Genomic DNA, 18114 nt, shown 5'->3' on the forward strand with positions numbered 1-18114 from the left:
CAGCCTTCAGAGAAGAGGAGTCTGGCCCAGCCTTCAGAGAAGAGGAGTCTGGCCCAGCCTTCAGAGAAGAGGAGTCTGGCCCAGCCTTCAGAGAAGAGGAGTCTGGCCCAGCCTTCAGAGAAGAGGAGTCTGGCCCAGCCTTCAGAGAAGAGGAGTCTGGCCCAGCCTTCAGAGAAGAGGAGTCTGGCCCAGCCTTCAGAGAAGAGGAGTCTGGCCCAGCCTTCAGAGAAGAGGAGTCTGGCCCAGCCTTCAGAGAAGAGGAGTCTGGCCCAGCCTTCAGAGAAGAAGAGCCTGGCCCAGCCTTCAGAGAAGAAGAGCCTGGCCCAACCTTCAGAGAAGAAGAGCCTGGCCCAGCCTTCAGAGAAGAAGAGCCTGGCCCAGCCACCAGAGAAGAAGAGCCTGGCCCAGCCACCAGAGAAGAAGAGCCTGGCCCAGCCACCAGAGAAGAAGAGCCTGGCCCAGCCACCAGAGAAGAAGAGCCTGGCCCAGCCACCAGAGAAGAAGAGCCTGGCCCAGCCACCAGAAGAGGAGGCAACACAGGAAAGGAAATCCACATCCTCCTTCCTCCAGAAGCTGAGAGAGGCTGGTCAATCCAAGCCTACCTGGTGAGTCCACATCTATTGTCTTCATTTAACTGAATGAATGGTTAGAACTGCCATGTGTACAATATCCACAGAAGTGTCCCTCCCTGTTTCTAAACCCAAAAGCCCAACATCACGAGACTTCCGGGAACGCTTGCGAAGCATACCAGGCTGGAGTTTGGGATTTGAGAAGTCGATGAGAGAAGTGAAATATTCTTCCTTCGTTGTTAATTGTCTCTGAAAAATAAAGGCACAACCTAGATTTGAGCCAATGTCTTAAGTAGTTGAACATGTTATTAATATGACGTGTCTTTGGCATCATTAAAATTGAAGACTGTTATTTTAACAAATCAATTCTCTGTAATTATTATTACGTGATTAAACTAATCGTGTAAATGTAATTAACTAGGAAGTCGGGGCACCAAGGAAAATCTTCAGATTACAAAGTTATAATTTTCCTAATATAACTCTTCAGATATTTTAATATCTGATCAATTAGTCTTCTGATTAATGAATTATTCTTTACCTCACGTTAGTCTCATTCCAAACGTCGTAAATTGTTGGTTATCTGCACGAACCCAGCCTGTACTATGAATCATCCATACATCAATCGTCATAATCATTTATTTACTAACTAAATAATCACAGAAATGCATAAGCAAACAAACAGTAGATATGGTTACAAGGATATGATAGGGGAGGTTCCCTAGTGGGCTAAGCCGATATGACGGCTTGGTCGACAAAGGGAAGTGGGTGTGGACTGAAAAGGGCGCGAAAGACAAAAGGATTCACTACACAGTTGATAATTATATTAATGGAAATGCTAATCCTTTGCACATGAACGCTCACTCATTCGGGAATAATTGCAGTCAATATATATATATTTACGCCCAGTGTGTCGTCGTGATCTCTGTTGGCATTGTCAATCCTTCTTTTAGAAAGTTCATCCGTGCGTCTCGCTCTCTCTTCCCTGAAGTCTTTCGTGGTTAGAATGGATACTTCAGAGTACCGTTCAGAAATGTTCTCATAGAATAGATGTTTCGGCGGTTGTCGGTCTTCGCATCCCAGGTTGACATCATTTCTAGCTGCAGACTAGTAATTAGTATCTAAGATTTGCTCTTACTCTGTCGGGATCGATAGTCTCAGAGTTTAACCATTTCCCGCCGTCTAGCCAATGCTCCACATGGTATGGTTAGGAATTCAACAACCATTTCAACCTTAGTTTATACTGGGGTTTTTGTGGTCTGAACTCAACCTGTGCCTCCTCAGTGTCCATCGAGGTACGTGTGGTCTGAAGAGGATTTCCTCAGGAGGGGTTTTTATTCGTAACAGTAGGAAAGGGCTGTTCCATGTCACCAGATCATGTCTGTGCTCACGGGGACGGGCCAATGACTTAGTTAAACTTTAAAGGGAATACAATTCTTTCAAGTTAAAGGTTTAACATCATATTACATCATTTCACAAATAGTTTAATCTTTACTCATTAATTTTATTACAAGAATTAGATGCAAAACCCATTAATATGAGAAATGTAATTATTCAGAGATATAGTCATGTGTGTTTCCTTTCCTCTCTGAGGTCGCCAAATGAAACGCACTCGTCAATACCCGTCCCTTAAGTATCCACGGACCATTCCCACCTTCTCACAAGTTCAGCCCTAGGAAAGGGTTAATGCTGTGTTTCTGTTTAGCCCTAGGAAAGCCCTGGCGTCCCCAGTGAGAGAAGCTCCTCTCACCGATCTGGAGGATGACTTCCTGATCCTGGAGGACGATGGTCCTTCCTGGTTCTCCCTTCGCAGGAAGACTGACCCCAATAGGACCACAGCCACACCTCGACCGCAGCAGAAGGACCAATCACACAGCAGTAATGACGCCTTAGCTGACACACTCACCAAGGCCAGCCAATCAGAGAAGGATACAGCCAAGCTGAGATCAGGAGGGACAGCTGAAGTGAAAACTAAAGAGAAGAATACTACTGGAGGCTCCTCCCTCATACCTGTCCTCACCAAGTCTACAGCCAGGAAGGAGAGGGACTCTAGTCCCCAGGGTGATGGGCCTGTCGAGGCAGACCACATAGAACAAGACCAGAAGAAGAACGTCAACAACCCGTTATCTGAACCAACGACAGCAGGTTACCTAGAACCAGGAGGAGGGGCTAAGCCTAAACCCAGCCAATCAAAAGCCCGCACCAAAACAGAAAAGAAAGTTCCCAGAATATCTAAATTCCAAGCTGGTATCCAAGGTGACGAGGTGAACCCCAAGACGAGCCGAGGACGAGGCCGGCAGTCTGGGAAGACCAGGAGACTGTCCGCTGGAGCTGGGGAGGAGCCCGTCAGCATGGAGGAGGAGAGGGAAGCTGCTGCAGACCAGGATGTTTCACCAGGTAAGATGACATCACACATCACAATGGTTTCTTTTGACTACAATGTTCATCACAAGTTCAAGTCGTATCATGCCATTTGTAGGTATAGGAATACAGTTGAAGTGGGAAGTTTACATACACTTAGGTTGGAGTCATTAAAACTAGTTCTTCAACCACTCCACAAATGTCTTGTTAACAAACTATAGTTTTGGCGAATCGGTTAGTCGGCTGTGCATGATACAAGTAATTTTCCAATAATTGTTAAGACATATTATTTCACTTATAATTCACTGTATCACAATTCCAGTGGGTCAGAAGTTTACATACACTAAGTTGACTGTGCCTTTAAACAGCTTGGAAAATTCCAGAAAGTTATGTCATGGCTTTAGAAGCTTCTGATAGGCTAATTGACATCATTTGAGTCAATTGGAGGTGTATTTGGCGATGTATTTCAAGGCCAGACTACGGTTTGCAACTGTACATGGGGACAAAGATCGTACTTTTTGAAGAAATGTCCTCTGGTCTAATGAAACAAAAATAGAACTGTTTGGCCATAATGACCATCGTTATGTTTTGAGGAAAAAGGGGGATGCTTGCAAGCCGAAGAACACCGTCCCAACCGTGAAGCACAGGGGTGGCAGCATCATGTTGTGGGGGTGCTTTGCTGCAGGAGGGACTGGTGCACTTCACAAAATAAGATGGCATCATGAGGGAGGAAAATTATGTGCATATATTGAAGCAACATCTCAAGACATCAGTCAGGATGTTAAAGCTTGGTCACAAATGGGTCTTCCACATGGACAATGACCCCCAAGCATACTTCCAAAGTTGTGTCAAAATGGCTTAAGGACAACAAAGTCAAGGTATTGGAGTGGCCATCACAAAGCCCTGACCTCAATCCTATAGAACATTTGTAGGCAGAACTGAAAAAGCGTGTGCGAGCAAGGAGGCCTACAAACCTGACTCAGTTACACCAGCTCTGTCAGGAGGAATGGGCCAAAATTCACCCAAATTATTGTGGGAAGCTTGTGGAAGGCTACCTGAAACGTTTGACCCAAGTTAAACAATTTAAAGGCAATGCTACCAAATACTAATTGAGTGTATGTAAACTTCTGACCCACTGGGAATGTGATGAAAGAAATAAAAGCTGAAATAAATTATTCTCTTTACTATTATTCTGACATTTCACATTCTTAAAATAAAGTGGTGATCCTAACTGACCTAAGACAGGGAATTTTTACTAGGATTAAATGTCAGGAATTGTGAAAAACTGAGTATAAATGTATTTGGCTAAGGTGTATGTAAACTTCTGAGTTCGACTGTATGTTTTGCTCTCAACAATAAAAACAACTAAATAAAAACATTCACAAAACAATCAATGGGAAAATGTAGTGCACTTAAAAATCTAGGCTAGATGTTGTCTTTCCTCCACAGTCCTACAGTTGGCACCGACAGGACAGAGACGAGTCAAGGTTCCAGCCAATCGTCAGGCCAAGGAGGTCGGCCCCTCCCCTACAGGTGAGGCTGACTCCTCCCAGTTAGCAGGGAAGAGGAAAAGGATCAGGCCTGGTCCCTGGTGGCTCACCCGACCTGGCAACACCCAGGTCACAGATAACACACACACAGCCAACAAGTCCAAACACAATAACAAGAAAACAAAAACAAAACCAGCAAGATATTCCTCTGTGGAGTCAGGGCAAGAGGAGGGGACATCAAGAACCTTGTTTAATCAGAATGCAAAGAAGAAACCCTCGTCCAATCAGACCGCAGAGAATAAACCCTGGTCCAATCAGACTGCAGAGCATAAAGCAGAGAAGCCCAAGAGGGGCAGAACTAAGAAGCAGAAGATGACCAGTAGAGAGGAGCCAGCAAGGCCTGAAGGTCAGAGAGAAGAGGAGGAGGCTGAGGCCTCTACAGCGGAGGAGCAGGAGGAGCAGCAGGAGGAGCAGGAGGAGGAGGAGCAGCAGCAGGAGGAGCAGCAGCAGGAGGAGCAGCAGCAGCAGCAGGAGGAGCAGCAGCAGGAGGAGCAGCAGCAGCAGGAGGAGCAGCAGCAGGAGGAGCAGCAGCAGCAGGAGGAGCAGCAGCAGCAGCAGGAGGAGCAGCAGCAGCAGGAGGAGCAGCAGCAGGAGGAGCAGCAGCAGGAGGAGCAGCAGCAGCAGGAGGAGCAGCAGGAGGAGCTGGGGGGCCTCAGTCCCATGCCCAGCCCTCTCAGACAGCATACACTCACTCCAAGTAAGGCTTCATACTAACGCCATCCATTTTCCTTCAAGTGGATATAGCTCACTCATAAATCAAACTTAGTAAAATACAAAAGATATACTCTGTCATCTCAAATAGCTGTTATTTAAATATGTAGTTGATTTTGTGTTCTGCTTGTCTCTTCTCAGGTGAGAAGGTGTTTGACTGGATCTATACCCGCACTCCCAAGTGTAAACCCCAGAGTGACATTACCCCCCACTCTGCTACCGTTACCCCCAGCAGGAGTGATGCCTACCCCACTACCGTTATCCCCAGCAGGCAGTGGCGTCAGGCCAGGGAGGCTCCAGAGAAACGCAGCAGGAGGAGGAAAGCTCCAGGGAACTGGTGGGTTACCAACAACCCCCCAGAGAACGCTGACAGCACCTCTTCATTCCCTCAACAACCCCAACCTTACATCAAAAAGTCTTCACCCCCTCAACTACAGCCTAACCCAAAAACTCGCAAGGTGGAGAGAAGTAAGTTCCTTGGACCCCCTCAGAATGGCAACACAGCCTCCTCAACTCGACCTGGAGGAGTTCGGACTCCGCTGAAGAGGAAGGACCTCTCCACTCCCAAGACGGTCAAGCGCTCTCTGGCCACCTTTGGTGCCATCTTGTCCTCGGGCAGAGGAGCGCTCCCGGTGGCCACGGTCAGAAGCAGCACGTGGCAGACTTCCGGGAGGAAATCGCTATTCCCTAGAGCGCCTGAGGAGCAGTCAGCCCAGAGACCGAGCGCCGGCCTCAGCTCTGGTCCAGCTAATGACCCCTCCCAGGACACAACCAGTGACAGGAGCTCCAGCCCTGTGGGTCTGAGTGCCAGTACTGTCTGCATAGAGCCTGCTGGACAGCTGGGGATAAAGACCATACGCCGAGACTTCTCCCAAAGCAACAACCGACTCTCAGACAACACGTAAGTACACTCCCAAATACTGTTACTTCTGACTGTTGTTTCTAAACACTGTTTTAAAAAATGTTTTAATTGTATTTGACCTTTATTTAACTAGGCAAGTCAGTTAAGAACAAATTCTTATTTTCAATGACGGCCTAGGAACAGTGGGTTAACCGCCTTGTTCAGGGGGCAGAACGACAGATTTTGTACCTTGTCAGCTCGGGGATTCGATCTTGCAACCTTTCGGATGCAAGTCCAACGCTCTAACCACTTGGCTACCTGCCGCCCCAGGACATCGCTTTGTGCACGGGGGCGTTGTCATGCTGAAACAGGAAAGGGCCTTCTCCAAACTGTTGCCACAAAGTTGGAAGCACAGAATCATCTAGAATGTCATTGTATGCTGTAGCGTTAAGATTCACTGGAACTAAGGGGCCTGAACTATGAAAACCAGCCCCAGACCATTATTCCTCCTCCACCACCAAACTTTACAGTTGGCACTGTGCATTGGGACAGGTAGCGTTCTCCTGGCATCCGCCAAACCCAGATTCGGCCGTCGGACTGCCAGATGGTGACGCGTGATTCATCACTCCAGAGAACGCGTTTCCGCTGCTCCAGAGTCCAATGGCAGAGTCCAATTTTATACACTTGTCCGCAGCGGGTGTGGCTGAAATAGCCAATTCTACTAATTTGAAGGTGTTTCCACATACTGCTGTATATATATATATAGTGTATTTCTGACTGTTGCTTCTCTTCTAAACAACGTTTTGAGTGACTGTTGTCCAACATGACACTGTCAGGACATCATTTCCTTTTTGTCAACAGGTTAAAAGGTTTCAAAAGCGGACCGTCTTCCATGATTGAACTGGACGATTATGAAGAGAATGACGACATCTGTAAGTACGGAGCCTTGTGCTATCCTAGTGTGTCCTATAGAGCTGGTTGTTGTCCTATCCTAGTGTGTCCTATAGAGCTGGTTGTCCTGTCCTAGTGTGTCCTATAGAGCTGGTTGTCCTATCCTAGTGTGTCCTATAGAGCTGGTTGTTGTCCTGTCCTAGTGTGTCCTATAGAGCTGGTTGTTGTCCTATCCTAGTGTGTCCTATAGAGCTGGTTGTCCTATCCTAGTGTGTCCTATAGAGCTGGTTGTTGTCCTGTCCTAGTGTGTCCTATAGAGCTGGTTGTCCTATCCTAGTGTGTCCTATAGAGCTGGTTGTTGTCCTATCCTAGTGTGTCCTATAGAGCTGGTTGTCCTGTCCTAGTGTGTCCTATAGAGCTGGTTGTCCTATCCTAGTGTGTCCTATAGAGCTGGTTGTTGTCCTATCCTAGTGTGTCCTATAGAGCTGGTTGTCATATCCTAGTGTGTCCTATAGAGCTGGTTGTTGTCCTATCCTAGTGTGTCCTATAGAGCTGGTTGTCCTGTCCTAGTGTGTCCTATAGAGCTGGTTGTCATATCCTAGTGTGTCCTATAGAGCTGGTTGTTGTCCTATCCTAGTGTGTCCTATAGAGCTGGTTGTCCTATCCTAGTGTGTCCTATAGAGCTGGTTGTTGTCCTGTCCTAGTGTGTCCTATAGAGCTGGTTGTTGTCCTGTCCTAGTGTGTCCTATAGAGCTGGTGGTTGTCCTGTCCTAGTGTGTCCTATAGAGCTGGTTGTTGTCCTGTCCTAGTGTGTCCTATAGAGCTGGTTGTTGTCCTGTCCTAGTGTGTCCTATAGAGCTGGTTGTTGTCCTGTCCTAGTGTGTCCTATAATGCTGGTTGTTGTCCTGTCCTAGTGTGTCCTATAGAGCTGGTTGTCCTATCCTAGGGTGTCCTATAGAGCTGGGTGTCCTGTCCTAGTGTGTCCTATAGAGCTGGTCGTCCTGTCCTAGTGTGTCCTATAGAGCTGGTGGTTGTCCTGTCCTAGTGTGTCCTATAGAGCTGGTTGTTGTCCTGTCCTAGTGTGTCCTATAGAGCTGGTTGTTGTCCTGTCCTAGTGTGTCCTATAGAGCTGGTTGTCCTATCCTAGTGTGTCCTATAATGCTGGTTGTTGTCCTGTCCTAGTGTGTCCTATAGAGCTGGTTGTCCTATCCTAGTGTGTCCTATAGAGCTGGTTGTTGTCCTATCCTAGTGTGTCCTATAGAGCTGGTTGTTGTCCTATCCTAGTGTGTCCTATAGAGCTGGTTGTTGTCCTATCCTAGTGTGTCCTATAGAGCTGGTTGTCCTATCCTAGTGTGTCCTATAGAGCTGGTTGTCCTATCCTAGTGTGTCCTATAGAGCTGGTTGTCCTATCCCAGTGTGTCCTATAGAGCTGCTGGTTGTCCTATCCTAGTGTGTCCTATAGAGCTGGTTGTTGTCCTGTCCTAGTGTGTCCTATAGAGCTGGTTGTCCTAACCTAGTGTGTCCTATAGAGCTGGTTGTTGTCCTGTCCTAGTGTGTCCTATAGAGCTGGTTGTCCTAACCTAGTGTGTCCTATAGAGCTGGTTGTCCTAACCTAGTGTGTCCTATAGAGCTTGTTGTTGTCCTGTCCTAGTGTGTCCTATAGAGCTGGTTGTCCTATCCCAGTGTGTCCTATAGAGCTGCTGGTTGTCCTATCCTAGTGTGTCCTATAGAGCTGGTTGTTGTCCTGTCCTAGTGTGTCCTATAGAGCTGGTTGTCCTATCCCAGTGTGTCCTATAGAGCTGCTGGTTGTCCTATCCTAGTGTGTCCTATAATGCTGGTTGTTGTCCTGTCCTAGTGTGTCCTATAGAGCTGGTTGTCCTAACCTAGTGTGTCCTATAGAGCTGGTTGTCCTAACCTAGTGTGTCCTATAGAGCTGGTTGTCCTAACCTAGTGTGTCCTATAGAGCTTGTATTGCTTCTATTTTACGGATTTCTGTTTGCTTTGACTTTTCCATTTTATAGTTTTAATTTAAAGTGTGTTGGGATTTTAAATGCACTTTAAGTGACGTTTGATATTAGACATTTAAACTACAGTGCATTCAGGAAGTATTCAAACCCCTCGACTTGTTGTGTTTCTGCCTGAATTCAAAACGGATCCAAATCAAAAAGTCACCCATCTACCCGCAGTACTCCATAATGACAGTGAAAATATGTTTTTCCAAATGTTTGCTAATTTATTGAAAATGTAATGCAGAAATATATAATTTACAAATGTATTCACACCTCTTAGTCAATAATTTGTATAAGCACCTTTATCAGATATTACAGCTGTGAGTCTTCCTGGTATCTCTCCAAAAGCTTTGTGCAATGTTTGCCCATTTTTCTTTTCAAATTTCTTCAAGCTCTGTCAAATTGGTTGTTGATCATTGCTAGACAACCATTTTCAGGTCTTGCAATAGATTTACAGGTAGATTTAAGTCAATACTGTAACTCGGCCACTCAGGAACATTCACTGTCTTCTTGGTAAGCAACTCCAGTGTATATTTGGCCTTGTGTTTTAGGTTATTGTTCTGCTGAAAGGTGAATTCACCAATGTGTCTGGTGGAAGGCAGACTGAACCAGGATTTCCTATAGGATGTTGCCTGTGCTTTGTGCCGTTGTTTTTTTTTTTTATCCTGAAAAACTCCCTAGTCCTTAACGATTACAAGCATACCCATAACATGATGCAGCCACCACTATGCTTGAACATATGGAGAGTGGTACTCAGTAATGTGTTGTATTGGATTTGCCCCAAACATAACACTTTGTATTCAGGACAAAATCTAAATTGCTTTACGAGATCTTTTTGCAGTTTTGCTTTAGTGCCTTTTTGCAAACAGGAAGCATGTTTTTGGAATATTTGTTATTCTGTACAGGCTTCCTTCTTTTCACTCTGTCATTTTAGGTTACTATTGTGGAGTAACTACCATGTTGTTGATTCATCCTGTTTTCTCCCATCACAGCCATTCAACTCTAACGTCACCGTTGGCCTCATGGTTATGTGGGGGGGTTTAGAGATGAGGTAGTCATTTCAACAATCATACGTCACACAGTCAATCCATGCAACTTATGTGGCTCATTTAGCCAGGTGTTACTCCTGTATTATGGCTTAATAAGGGCTTGAATACGTATTGGCTCAAGACATTTCAGCTTTTCATTTTTCATTTATTTGTAAAATGTTCTAAAAACATTAGTTCCACTTTGACGCTATGTGTGTAGGCCAGTGACACACAAAAAAAAATCTCTATTTAATTCATTTTAAATTCAGGCTGTAACAACAAAATGTGGAAAAAGTCAAGGGGTGTGAATACCTTCTGAAGGCACAGATGTGTTGGACAGACCTGTTTCCAAGATGACTGCAGAGCCAACCCAGAAACTTTACAATCCCTTTAGTGATATACTACTTTCTTATTATTCCACTGACCTTTAACCCTGACCTCTTCATGACAGGTGTCCAGTCATTCAGATTGTTGCCCCATCCGTCTGTCCCTCGTGGCATCGGGCTGTCGGACCCTGAGGCTGTGACTGAGCTTTGTGCTCCTCCTCTCAGAGCCATCACACTGCAGCTGGAGGACAAGGCCAACCTCACAGACTGGATGGCTTTGCTCTGGCCTGCCGCTGGGAAACGTACGTAGACACAGGACAGAGATGGGGCAGTAGGTCAACAGTAGTGTGATGTTGTCCTGTGTTGTGTTATCAGAGGGAGGCCAGATCAGTCCAGATCATTTCCAGTGGTTCTCGTATCGAGACAGAGCTCTTGGTTACAAGATGGACCTGCTGGCTGAAACCTTCTCTAATGGAAAGATCTTGCTGGGCTCCTACATGAAGAAACCTCTGCTGGTGGACCACAGCGCTACCACTGTGAGTAACCCTGACCTTTAACCCCTAACCCTCTACTGGTCGACCACAGCACTACCACTGTGAGTAACCCTGACCTTTAACCCTCTGCTGGTGCACCACAGCGCTACCACTGTGAGTAACCCTGACCTTTAACCCTCTGCTGGTCGACAACAGTACTAGCACTGTGAGTAACCTTTAACCCCTGATCCCTAAAACCATCAGGGATGCAAACTTGTCGCTTTTCTGCGATATTCGCCATTTTGATTTGAAAATAGGCCATCCACGTGAATCGTGTAGATCCGAAGAAAGAACTATTTGAGCTTGGAAGGGGGTTGGGGTCTGTTCTCTGTTTTTCACATCGGAAGTCATTGACTGAGCACAGAATACACCCCTACGCGTTCCACAAAGACAATATCAGAGTTCAGTGTGACGGCAGATACAACAGCACTGATGTTTGGCGATTAGGCCTGGCTCGCAGTCGGTGTTCCAAATAATCTCAAAGGCTAGCCGTTTCACATCAGTTACACCAGCCTAATCTCGGGAGTTGACAGGCTTGAAGTCATCAACAGCGCAATGCATTGCGAAGGGCTGCTGGCAAAACGCACAAAAGTGCTGTTTTGAATGAATGCTTACGAGCCTGCTGGTGCCTACCACCGCTCAGTCATACTGCTCTATCAAATCATAGACTTAATTATAACATAATAACACACAGAAATACGAGCCTTAGGTCATTAATATGGTCGAATCCGGAAACTATCATCTCAAAAACAAAACATTTATTCTTTCAGTGAAATACGGAAGTGTTCCGTATTTTATCTAACGGGTGGCATCCCTAAGTCTAAATATTCCTGTTACATTGCACAACCTTCAATGTTATGTCATAATTACGTAAAATTCTGGCAAATTAGTTCGCAACGAGCCAGGCGGCCCAAACTGTTGCCTATACCCTGACACCGCGTGCAATGAACGCAAAATGACACAATTTCACCTGGTTAATATTGCCTGCTAACCTGGATTTCTTTTTAGTTAAATATGCCGGTTTAAAAATATATACTTCTGTGTATTGATTTTAAAGAAATTCATGTTAGCAGGCAATATTAACTAAATATGCAGGTTTAAAAATATATACTTGTGTATTGATTTTAAGAAAGGCATTGATGTTTATGGTTGAAGCAACGTGTACCTAAGCGATTATATGCAACGCAGGACAGGCTAGATAAACTAGTAATATCATCAACCATGTGTAGTTAACTAGTGATTATGATTGATTGATTGTTTTTTATAAGATAAGTTTAATGCTAGCTAGCAACTTACCTTGGCTTCTTACTGCATTCGTGTAACAGGCAGGCTCCTCGTGGAGTGCAATGTAAAGCAGGTGGTTAGAGCATTGGACTAGTTAACCGTAAGGTTGCAAGATTGAATCCCCGAGCTGACAAGGTAAAAATCTGTCGTTCTGAACAAAAGGACTTGAGTTTCTGTATGTTATCACAATTACACCATGAGTCATTAATCATGAAACATACACCCCGCACTTCTTCACAGAGATATTTATTCCTGTCTGTGTAATGAACTGAGAATCTAGCTGGCTGGACCGATTCGGACAGTATATCCCCAGAGAGCCATGTTTCCGTGAAGCAGAGTATGTTACAATCACTGATGTCTCTCTGGAAATAGACCCGCACCCTGAGCTCGTCAATTTTATTATCCTGAGACTGAACATTAGCGAGTAATATACTCGGAAGCGGTGGTGGTGGGCTCGCATCCTAAATCGGACTAGAATACCACTCCGAGAACCTCTCCTTCACTGGCGTTGTTTTGGGGCGGCTTCTGGAATCAGTTCAATTTCCCTTGGGGGTGCAAACAAAGGATCTGCTTCCTGCTTCCTGGTCGTATTCCTGGTCGTGATGCTTCTAGTGCTGATGAGTTGCCGCCGCTCTGATATCCAATAGTTCTTCCCGTTTGTATGTAATAATTCTGGGCTAACATTGTAAGAACATTTGTAAGAAATAATACATAAAAAAAATAATAATAATGCAAAGTTTCCTAAGAGCAAGAAGCGAGGCAGACCCCTCTTTCGGCACCATTTTCAAAAATTGCATTATGAGACCTGTGTTAATTTTCTATAATTCCTGCTACAAGATGTTTGTCATTATTAGTGAATGTGCATTGTTCTAGTTAAATTTGTAACACAATTGAATTTTGAAAGCCAGAACAGTGATTATAGCAAAATAAAGGTTTTGATAATGAATAACGTAATGATTAGTGGGTCTTATGGTTGTGGAAGGCCGTCTTTAGACCTTCTAAGCTTATTCAGAGAGAATTTTTTTTTTTTAATCTAGATTTATGTTGTGAATCGCCCATTTGAAACAGGGATGCACATTTCGCTACTTAAAAAATAAAAATCTAGATGCTGGCTCACCGACCCTCATTAACCGGTCAACAAATGTTTTTTATTTTTTTTACTAACAGTACAGTGATTTGCCTAACAGTATGCATGCATACAAGTTATGGAAATGTTTCACTAAGAGCTTAATGTAGACATGCAACAATAGCAAGCCTGTCTTCCAGTCAAAAGGCCTATTATTGAATTACTCCTGTAATGAAGCAGCTGATAAAACCTCCTTTTTCAAACATTTGCCAAAATGCAATTTATGGGAAAACACTGGTCTTAACAGCGTACCTAATGGTGTGACAGAGATGAAAATCTCAGTTAGAAACTGCAATGGCAACAACTAGGATGGGTTGCTAATATGACTAGGATTGTCCCTTTGCCTTCTAAACAACACTCTTTTTTTTTTAAAATATGAAAACCAATAGAAAAGGAGAGAAATGCTGTTAATGGCACGAGGAACCCTTTATAAAATAATTGCCTCCACGTTTCTCTGGATGGATTTTGGCGAGGCTACTTTAAAGCAAGGTAAAACATGCCTCATTATTTGAAGTAATGTACATCGGTCAGGTTTCAAACATGTATACTGTCCCAATGCCAGGGAGAGAGGGATTCGATATAGGCTGATAGTTTATTTTTATTTTTTTCAGGTCAAGGGTTGGCTTTTTCAGGAGAGGCTTTATTTTAGTGAGTTTGGTGCACATCTGGTGGATAGAGAGCCGTTTATTATGTTCAACACAGGAGGGCCAAGCACAGGAAGTAGCTCTTTCAGTAGTTATGTTGGACCAGGGTCCTGTTGGCAGTTCTGTTCTGTCCAGACTCAGGACAACAAAGTTTTGCAGAAATGCGCATAATTAAAGAGTCCATAATTTGTTTTCTAATCATCATGATCACATCACTGCTAGGCCATCCTCCCTTGGGGAATGCTGCTTTTTAGTTAGCTTTGCGACAGTATCAAAATACATTTTGGATTGTTTTTATTCTGCTCAATAAGAAAAGTAGGATGATCAAACAGCATTTTACCAGCTAGTTGGAAGACCTGCAGTTTGGTGGAGCGTCATTTCCTTCACATTTCGGTTATTTTCTCTATACAAGGGTATCAATTTGTTCAGGTGTATAACCTCCTAACCAGCTGTGTGTTGTTGTTCCAGGTGTATAACCTCCTAACCAGCTGTGTGTTATTATTCCAGGTGTATAACCTCCTAACCAGCTGTGGTGTTATTCCAGGTGTATAACCTCCTAACCAGCTGTGTTGTTATTCCAGGTATATAACCTCCTAACCAGCTGTGTGTTCCAGGTGTTAAACCTCCTAACCAGCTGTGTGTTATTATTCCAGGTGTATAACCTCCTAACCAGCTGTGTTGTTATTCCAGGTGTATAACCTCCTAACCAGCTGTGTGTTATTATTCCAGGTGTATAACCTCCTAACCAGCTGTGGTGTTGTTCCAGGTGTATAACCTCCTAACCAGCTGTGTGTTGTTATTCCAGGTGTATAACCTCCTAACCAGCTGTGTGTTGTTATTCCAGGTGTATAACCTCCTAACCAGCTGTGTGTTGTTGTTATTCCAGGTGTATAACCTCCTAACCAGCTGTGTGTTGTTATTCCAGGTGTATAACCTCCTAACCAGCTGTGTGGTGTTATTATTCCAGGTGTATAACCTCCTAACCAGCTGTGTTGTTGTTCCAGGTGTATAACCTCCTAACCAGCTGTGTTGTTATTCCAGGTGTATAATCTCCTAACCAGCTGTGGTGTTGTTCCAGGTGTATAACCTCCTAACCAGCTGTGTTGTTGTTCCAGGTGTATAACCTCCTAACCAGCTGTGGTGTTGTTCCAGGTGTATAACCTCCTAACCAGCTGTGGTGTTATTCCAGGTGTATAACCTCCTAACTAGCTGTGTGTTGTTGTTATTCCAGGTATATAACCTCCTAACCAGCTGTGTGTTCCACGTGTTAAACCTCCTAACCAGCTGTGTGTTATTATTCCAGGTGTATAACCTCCTAACCAGCTGTGTGTTGTTGTTCCAGGTGTATAACCTCCTAACCAGCTGTGGTGTTGTTCCAGGTGTATAACCTCCTAACCAGCTGTGTTGTTATTCCAGGTGTATAACCTCCTAACCAGCTGTGGTGTTGTTCCAGGTGTATAACCTCCTAACCAGCTGTGTTGTTATTCCAGGTGTATAACCTCCTAACCAGCTGTGGTGTTGTTCCAGGTGTATAACCTCCTAACCAGCTGTGGTGTTGTTCCAGGTGTATAACCTCCTAACCAGCTGTGTTGTTATTCCAGGTGTTTAACCTCCTAACCAGCTGTGTGGTGTTGTTGTTCCAGGTGTATAACCTCCTAACCAGCTGTGTTGTTGTTCCAGGTGTATAATCTCCTAACCAGCTGTGGTGTTGTTCCAGGTGTATAACCTCCTAACCAGCTGTGTTGTTGTTATTCCAGGTGTATAACCTCCTAACCAGCTGTGGTGTTGTTGTTATTCCAGGTGTATAACCTCCTAACCAGCTGTGTTGTTGTTCCAGGTGTATAACCTCCTAACCAGCTGTGTTGTTATTCCAGGTGTATAACCTCCTAACCAGCTGTGGTGTTGTTCCAGGTGTATAACCTCCTAACCAGCTGTGTTGTTGTTCCAGGTGTATAACCTCCTAACCAGCTGTGTTGTTGTTATTCCAGGTATATAACCTCCTAACTAGCTGTGTGTTGTTGTTATTCCAGGTATATAACCTCCTAACCAGCTGTGTGTTCCAGGTGTTAAACCTCCTAACCAGCTGTGTTGTTATTCCAGGTGTATAACCTCCTAACCAGCTGTGTGGTGTTATTGTTCCAGGTGTATAACCTCCTAACCAGCTGTGTGGTGTTGTTGTTCCAGGTGTTAAACCTCCTAACCAGCTGTGTTGTTGTTCCAGGTGTATAACCTCCTAACCAGCTGTGGTGTTGTTGTTATTCCAGGTGTATAACCTCCTAACCAGCTGTGTGGTGTTATTATTCCAGGTGTATAACCTCCTAACCAGCTGTGGTGTTGTTGTTATTCCAGGTGTATAACCTCCTAACCAGCTGTGTTGTTGTTCCAGGTGTATAACCTCCTAACCAGCTGTGGTGTTGTTGTTATTCCAGGTGTATAACCTCCTAACCAGCTGTGTTGTTATTCCAGGTGTATAACCTCCTAACCAGCTGTGTAGCTGTGACCATCAATGGCAAAGAGAACCATTATAACCCAGGACAGACCTTCATGGTCCCATGTGGTGAGTTTTAACCCAGGACAGGCCCTGTCTGCTGGCCCCCTCCCTGTGTTGTCCAACAGGCCATGTGTTCTGACCCCCTCCCTGTGTTGTCCAACAGGCCATGTGTTCTGACCCCCTCCCTGTGTTGTCCAACAGGCCATGTGTTCTGACCCCCTCCCTGTGTTGTCCAACAGGCCATGTGTTCTGACCCCCTCCCTGTGTTGTCCAACAGGCTATGTGTTCTGACCCCCTCCCTGTGTTGTCCAACAGGCCATGTGTTCTGACCCCCTCCCTGTGTTGTCCAACAGGCCATGTGTTCTGACCCCCTCCCTGTGTTGTCCAACAGGCCATGTGTTCTGACCCCCTCCCTGTGTTGTCCAACAGGCTATGTGTTCTGACCCCCTCCCTGTGTTGTCCAACAGGCCATGTGTTCTGACCCCCTCCCTGTGTTGTCCAACAGGCCATGCCTACAGCCTCCACAATCTGACCCAGGAACCTGCTGCTCTACACTTCACCAGAATGCTGGCAGAGAGCTCAGAGTGAGGCCTGGGACCACAGCCAGGGGCTCAGTAAAGCCTGGGACCACAGCCAGGGGCTCAGTAATAGTGACAGGTCAGAGTGGTGAAGGATCCTTACAGAGGACCACCAGGTACCTCAACTTCAGAGTGACTGAGACCAGCAGAGACGACATGCTAGAGAGGCCCTCCTCAATGTCATTCCCAAGGACTTAACAGGAAATGACCAGCCGGTGATTTAAATGGAAAAGTTAAGAAGATTAAAAGTGTACAGGGGGCTGTGCTGTAAGTACTTGTTATTGTCACAGTAACATTTGTAAATAGCAATACTTTTGTTTCTATGGTTTTTAGTGTGTCCCCTACTGTGTACATTTAATGTGACCAATGAAATAACTTGTAAAGGCTTCTGGGTATTTGTATTGGACTATTCATCTTCTGTCAACTGTTGCAAACACATGGTATGTAATAATAAAAATAAAAAGTAATTCAGTCCTGGCTGTTTATTCTACTAAACTCATCAAAAAAAGAAACATCCCTTTTTCAGGACCCTGTCTTTCAAAGATAATTAGTAAAAATCCAAATAACTTCACAGATCTTCATTGTAAAGGGTTTAAACGCTGTTTCCCCATGCTTGTTCAATGAACCATAAACAATTAATGAACATGCACCTGTGGAACGGTCGTTAAGATACTAACAGCTTATAGACGGTAGGCAATTAAGGTCACAGTGATGAAAATTTAGGACACTAAAGAGGCCTTTCTACTGACTCTGAAAAACACCAAAAGAAAGATGCCCAGGGTCCCTGCTCATCTGCGTGAACGTGCCTTAGGCATGCTGCAAGGAGGCATGAGGACTGCAGATGTGGCCAGGGCAATATATTGCAATGTCCGTACTGTGAGACGCCTAAGACAGCGCTACAGGGAGACAGGACGGACAGCTGATCGTCCTCACAGTGGCAGACCATGTGTAACAACACCTGCACAGGATCGGTACATCCGAACTTCACACCTGTGGGACAGGTATAGGATGGCAACAACAACTGCCTGAGTTACACCAGGAACGCACAATCCCTCCATCTTTGCTCAGACTGTCCAAAATAGGCTGAGAGAGGCTGGACTGAGGGCTTGTAGGCCTGTTGTAAGGAAAGTCCTCACCAGACATCACCGGCAACAACGTCGCCTACGGGCACAAAC

At 45.0% G+C, this 18114-nt stretch overlaps 1 protein-coding gene across 1 annotated transcript; it reads left to right on the forward strand.

The window, feature by feature from the left end:
* The first annotated feature begins 5006 nt into the window (after positions 1-5006).
* On the forward strand, positions 5007-17410 carry si:ch211-161h7.4 (uncharacterized). Its single transcript, XM_045710553.1, has 7 exons — positions 5007-5174; positions 5330-6089; positions 6891-6961; positions 10409-10585; positions 10659-10819; positions 16337-16427; positions 16867-17410. Exons 1-7 carry the CDS (start codon positions 5138-5140, stop codon positions 16947-16949), a joined length of 1380 nt encoding a protein of 459 aa, XP_045566509.1. The 5' UTR covers positions 5007-5137; the 3' UTR covers positions 16950-17410.
* Positions 17411-18114: the final 704 nt, after the last annotated feature.

The sequence above is a fragment of the Salmo salar genome, chromosome ssa29 (assembly GCF_905237065.1).
Source record: "Salmo salar chromosome ssa29, Ssal_v3.1, whole genome shotgun sequence".
Taxonomy (NCBI): Eukaryota; Metazoa; Chordata; class Actinopteri; order Salmoniformes; family Salmonidae; genus Salmo; species Salmo salar.